This window comes from Eucalyptus grandis, chromosome 7, assembly GCF_016545825.1.
Source record: "Eucalyptus grandis isolate ANBG69807.140 chromosome 7, ASM1654582v1, whole genome shotgun sequence".
NCBI classification, from domain to species: domain Eukaryota; kingdom Viridiplantae; phylum Streptophyta; class Magnoliopsida; order Myrtales; family Myrtaceae; genus Eucalyptus; species Eucalyptus grandis.
This window is the reverse complement of record NC_052618.1, coordinates 46,617,931-46,624,430: the sequence shown is the minus strand read 5'-3', so window position 1 is coordinate 46,624,430 and position 6,500 is coordinate 46,617,931. Positions and strand designations below refer to the sequence as shown.

Sequence of the window (6,500 nt, the reverse complement as noted above, 5' to 3'; positions counted from 1 at the left end):
TAGATGGTAGACACGCATGTAGTAGATTTAAAAAATTAACAATACTTACAATTAGAAATCACATTAATAAGGTGTAAAGAGAGAAACAAATAAGTGACAATAATCTTTTCAAACTCCTAATTACATACCAATTGGGAAAAAAATGTTTTGGTGTTACACAATTAGATGATATCCGGAACATTTTTTTTTTAATCTCATGGTTGAGAAGACTTTCTCTTGAAGTCCTCAAGCCTTGAGAAGGGTTAGTGTTGAGCAACATACCAAAGACGTTTTGAAATAGAGAGGATATCAAAGGAAGAATGGACAATTCTAATGTACCTAGACGTCGTGTGGTAGGTGAGGAGTGTCAACTTACTTGTTTTGGAGATTTTCTCAATGGTTCGCTGCTTTGGTCATTAATAGTGCTAATTCCATACATTGAAGTACAAAAGTCTCCCAAAACGAATGAAATGATGGGGGTATTTATTGTGATAGGACTAAGACAATTGGCTGATAGGATCATGCCATGTGGCAATCTTGATATAGGGAACCAACAGAAGATAAGTTGCCACGTGTCAGGGACACAGGTTAATCATGGGTCGTCATGTGTCAAGAGGAACCAAGCAACACTAACCCCACTAGAAAGAGTTAAGGACTAGGTTGAGTTATCTCTGACAAAATCTCGTTACAAGCCTATCAAGTCAAAACTCTCTAAAATATCCAAAATAGACAATAATAACTAAGGATGCTACCACTAATCTCAAGTCATCCTTGCCCTAAGCAATGCACACATGAAGTTTATTGATGTAATTAATTGGATATTTTCACTTAAAAACTCCAGTTATCAAGTTATATCGACTAATTAGATTTATGAATTCCTCCACAACTCATTTGTCCAACTTTTGTTTCACCAATGTTTTCACATATGCATCTTTAAAGACACTATAATGTCCAAGAATGGATTAGCCATTGTTTCACCAATGTTTCCACATTTGCATTTCTAAAGACACTATAATATCTACGAATGGATTAGCCATACTAGGGTTGGACATATAGAGTCACGGGCACTCCATATCCTTCCAACATTTTGAAAACCTAAACAATCATGCAAAATGAACATCTCCTCCAACATATTTATCTTGCTGAATTCACGACCCACCTTTGTATGATATCGTTGCTGCAACTGGTGGGCAGGGGCCCTGTTTATTAAGATGTAAGTTCTGTAGCTAGCACAGTGTGTGCCCTCGTCTCTATGAACCATAATACACAATCATACTCTCTCTCTCTCTCTCTCATGAGTGTATTGACCTACTGAAACCGAGAAAGTTATACGTGGATAAACTGTTGAGGAAGGCCGATAGAGAGAGAGAGAGAGAGAGAGAGAGAGAGGGTGGAGTGTGTTCCAAGACACAATGATTACAAGGTCTTGGGATGGCGTGGAAATAGCGAGCGAGTATGGAAGAACGTGGGGGCTTGACCGAGGTAGGAAAGGTGGCTACGATGCCCCCGCAATAAAATAAATAAATAAATTGACCAATAAACAAATTATACACAAGTAAAACAAAGGGAAAATCAAAAGGAAAAAGAGAGAGAGAAAAGAGAATGATAGATGGAACATAGCTATGCCTTTTATCATGACGATGCATCAGCCTTTTTAGAGACTTCGGTCGGTCGACAATCTGTGTGTTGCCTTCACTCTGCTTGCTTTGCGTTTTAGCTTCCCTCCCTCTCTCTCTCTCTCTCTCTCTCTCTCTCTCTCTGACCTACGCTCATGTGTTCACAGAATGTAATTATACAGATTGAACCAATCGCAGAGCAACATATTTTAGTATTCTTTTGGAGCATATAAGCAGGGGAAAAAAGAAGAACGAAGAAAAAAGATCACCCCACCACCCCCACCAATATCTTTTGATAGCTACATGTATATGTTGCTGGAAAATGCCGTAAGAAGAAAGGAAAGTTGAGGCCCCCTAGACTATATACTTAGAGTGGTGCAAATTAGAAAAATCAAAACGCCACCAAAAAAAAAAGAAAAAGAAGAAGACAGAGGGAACAAAAAGATACCAACAAAACCCACGAGAGAGACTCAGTTGAAGGCAATGAGGATAAAAAGGGGTCTCATCCAGCCCCCCACACACAACACACTCAAAGGCGATGCCAGACAAACCTACCAAGTGAAAGAGATTGAGAGAGAGAGAGAGAGATCACATAACTGGTCTTAAACCTTGGCTTTTTCCTCTCCACCACCACTAGCAAGTGCTAGGGAGAGCTCTCTCAAACCCCAAACAAAGAGAGAACAAGAGAGGAACAAAGCGAATCAGCTCCTTCCTTCTTCATCAGTTGCATATCAAGCAAAGGTCTTCCCTGCCCTACCATCCTTCCCCAGAAAGTAAAACTCTTTCTCTGATAATCCTTTTGTGCTTTTCGTCCATAGAAGTGCATACCAACTTCCAAAAACCTCCGTTTTGCTTTCGTTCTCGCTCCTATCAGAGGGAAGGAAAGGAAAGAAGAAGAAGCACCCACCAAGGCCGCGAGCAAGAAGACTCTCGCTTTTGTTTTCTCTTTGGTCTTTCTTGAATTTAGCTTGTGGGATTTTAGAAGGTGGGTATGAGTGGAAAAATTGAAGAAGATCAAGGAGAGTGTTCGCAGACCATCAACAATTTCCACAACACCCCCCACCACCTACAAGATCACTACCACCACCAACAACAGCTGCTCCTCCAGATGCACCACCACCACCAGAACGACCACACTTTTGGCGGCGCAGTCTTCCACCCGGACTTCCAAGTCCCACCGTCCGTCCTCCCATGGCCCCTCCCACAGCCCCACCCAGCCTTCCACCCTGTCCGCGAGCCTGACCCCTTCCTCCTCCCTCCCCCGCCGCCTTTGCCACCTTCGCCCTACGGCGGCTTCTTCAACCGAAGGGCCCCTCCCTTGCAATTCGCCTATGACGGCGGCCCAGCTTCGGACCATCTGAGGATCCTATCGGACGCCCTTGCTGCGGGCGCAGCGGGTCATCCAGGTGCCACTGGCGCCGTGGCGCCGTTTGGTCTCCAAGCCGAGTTGGGGAAGATGACGGCCCAAGAGATAATGGACGCCAAAGCCCTGGCCGCCTCGAAGAGCCACAGCGAGGCCGAGAGGAGGAGGCGAGAGAGGATCAACAACCACCTCGCTAAGCTGCGCAGCTTACTTCCCAGCACCACCAAAGTAAGCAAAAGAGAAAGATGTTTCACATATTTTTTTTCGCTCGATGATCGTGTTGTCATGTTCAAGTCACGCAAACACCCAGCAGAATTGCACGCGCACTCAAAGAACTAAAAGCACAAAAGAAAAGGGAAATAGAATGGCACTTACATAGTTTTAGTTACATTCAGCACGCGTATAGCGTGGAAGGCGTATTTTATGTTGGCGAGAGTCGTATGCAAAACCCTTTTAGTTTTGTCTATACAATAATGAACATTTTTTTCCCCTCTCTTTTCAGATTGAGAGAGAAATCTGGGTTGAGATCTCTTGGGTTAGATTCTCTTTAACATTTGCTAGTTCTTTGGTAGACGTATTAGACAACATAGACAGCGCCCTTCAAATCAAAACCTCTATTTCTAGACATAAAAACTGCACTCTCCCACATATCGCCAAATAACCCACCTTTTCTTTTTGTTTGATCGATGGCAAAGGTTATGTTTTTTTTTTTTTTTTTTTAATCTTTTTCTCTTCTTTTTTGCTACTTGACACTTTTGGTATACCATCTCCGAATCTTCGGGGGTAGTTCCGAGGAGGCCATAATCGAAAAGGGTGAGAGGCGCTAATGTTGCTGGGCTGACACGATAAAGAGAAACCATTTGAGCAGTCGAAAAGGCTTCCCGTGGATAATTCTTGCCGGATATCAACCACTCCGAGTCCCCTTCTTTTTCGCCTTTCTTGTTTAGATAAACAAAGGATGACAAGAAATAAAGAGGAAAGAGACAAGCTAGCATTCTTGTCAGTCCATTGCAAAAAATTACCTTCCCCCAAGGCAAAAAGAAAAGATTCATTATGTAAATGTGGGCTTCCATCCTCATTTTTTTATGCTTCAGCCAATAGAGTATGCTAAAGCCAAAATGATGATGTGCATATAGTATGCTTCGTTTCATACTTTTAGATGGTAAGATAATGCACTTAACTTGCTATATGGAAAACCATGCAAAATGACTTTCTTTCGTCGAGCGACTGTTCTCATTCCAGTTTATTTATTTTCTTTTGACGTGATACGAACAGACGGATAAGGCGTCATTGCTAGCGGAAGTGATCCAGCACGTGAAGGAGCTGAAGCGCCAGACGTCCCTGATCGCGGAGACGAGCCCGATCCCGACCGAGACCGACGAGCTCACCGTGGACACATCGGATGAAGAGGTCGACGGCAAACTCGTGATCAAGGCATCGCTGTGCTGCGAGGACCGGTCTGACCTCTTGCCCGACCTCATCAAGACCCTGAAGGCATTGCGGCTGAGAACACTGAAGGCTGAAATCACCACGCTTGGCGGGCGCGTGAGGAATGTCTTGTTCGTCACCGGCGATCATGATCAGGACTTGAGCGGCGACATTGGAGAGCACCAAGAACAGCAGCAACAAATACAACAGTACTCGATAAGTTCAATACAGGAGGCACTCAAAGGGGTGATAGAGAAAGCTGGTGGGGGCGACGAGTCCTCTTCTGGGAATGTTAAGAGGCAAAGGACTAACGTCAATATCCTCGAACACAGGTCTCTCTAACAATGTCAACCATATCTAAATCTTCTTCTAACTTCCTTTTTCTCCTTCTCTACTCTTTCTTTGTTTCTTATTTTCCTTATGCTTGCGGGTGTTTCTCTTCTCTCTCTGTTCTTTTTTTTTTTTTTTTTTTTTGGGAGGGTTTCGGTGTGTGCTTGTTTCTCTCGGCCACTAAAACAGCCGGCAATATGATGGTGTTTTTTTTTTTTTTTTTTTTTTTTTTACCACGTACACTGCTCCATTAAATGGAGAAACAAGAGGCAAAAAGGATGGCGTTGTACATGTGTGGTTGGTGGAGGGAAAATTCCCGCATTATTTTCTGGTGCTTCTGGTCTCGCTCGGGCTTTTGGCAGAGAGAGAGAGATGTAAGAGCGACAAATCTTTTCCGTGACAAGAGAAAACTTCTGAGAAAATCCCACTCAAGGAAATGTGAGGAATTGATTGCTCTAGGGTTTTCATTTGAGTCGGGTCCATTTTGTATCTGTCGATCTTTGTTCTCTTCTCCTTGCCGTATATGGACAGCGTGTACGACGTACTACGTGTGCCATCTTGTCTCTCTGGGTTGCGTGACGATGATGTTCTCGTCCCAACCTTCACCATCACCATCACCATCGTCACCGTCTTCTCCAAGGGATTATGTTTTCAAGGGTTTTTTATTTTCACCGCAGCCATGTTTTGCTAAATGAAGAAACAGAACCCCGATGAGGCATGCAGGTTCTGCGTTTCGTAGTGTATAGCCATTTTGCAGCAGGCTAGTTAGGGAATGTTGTGCTCTTGAGGATCATCATCGCTTTCGTGTACTTATTCCATGCATGTGTGAAGCTGGGAACTATTTCCGGTTATTGTTTTTTCCTTTCTTTGTTTTTGAAGGGTCAGCTTCCATGTTGATTTGGATGTGCATGCGAGTGCATAATTTAATGACAGGAACATTTCACCCCTTCCAGATACTGTTATTCTTAATTTCTTGAAAGAAAATTACAGTGTGTTCTTACCTGTAATGCTCTAATACTTTGCATATTCTTTGTTGGATCTTGTGCCCTCGTAAAGTATAGTGTAGACGGAATAATTCAATTTTCATGACAATTTTTCCATATAACACAAGAACACTGCATTGAAAATTGTAAACTTTCCTTGATACTATTCGACAAGTGCATCTGAGCACTTGTTCTTAGGTAATCAATGATAAAATCCTTGTTTATTTTCGCTTTCTCTTTTCTCAATTTTTATTGTTTTGTTATTTTTCTTTACTCATAATGTGAAAGAAGGGACAATATGAGTAGCACACAAGTCTCTGGTACGTCCTTGGAAAGGGAAGAGGACTACTCTGGTCCACAATCCCACTATTGAGTACATTGCCCTGGTACTCAACTTAAGAAATTTGTTGAAATTGTGCACCCATCAAACATGGCAATGTGGTGGGGTAGACTGAAAGTCATGTAAACGAATGCAGCATTTTTAGGATTTTACCATATGGTGTCGCACTTTTTTAATGGGTAAGTTAGCACTTACATTTTAAACTATCAAAGAAGGTTAAAATAATTTGAAATGCTCCTTTGCCAAGTTGCCGACATAGATGACAATGCAAAGTAGTAGATGTTTTTCAACTTCATGTATACCACAACAGGCACCTTTTGTTCTCTGTGAATCACAATTACAAGAGTGCTGAGACTCTTATTTCATTTAAATCTTCAATTTGCAAATTGTATACCTTCAATATTTTGCATGAAATATACATTTGGCATTGCTATTTCATGAGTTTTGTCCATCTGAAATGT

The 6,500-nt window shown here is 42.3% G+C and overlaps 1 protein-coding gene across 2 annotated transcripts; it reads left to right on the top strand.

Moving 5' to 3' along the window:
- Positions 1-2,045: 2,045 nt before the first annotated feature.
- LOC104453821 (transcription factor bHLH30) lies at positions 2,046-5,509 on the top strand. Of its 2 annotated transcripts, XM_039316329.1 has the most exons (3): positions 2,046-2,368; positions 2,470-3,186; positions 4,234-5,509. In XM_039316329.1, the coding sequence occupies exons 2-3, from the start codon at positions 2,587-2,589 to the stop codon at positions 4,726-4,728; spliced, it is 1,095 nt and encodes a 364-aa protein (XP_039172263.1). In that variant the 5' UTR covers positions 2,046-2,368; positions 2,470-2,586; the 3' UTR covers positions 4,729-5,509. The 2 variants fall into 2 exon arrangements, with proteins under 2 accessions (XP_039172263.1, XP_010066748.2); XM_010068446.3 differs by having other exon boundaries at positions 2,046-3,186.
- The last annotated feature ends 991 nt before the right edge of the window (positions 5,510-6,500 follow it).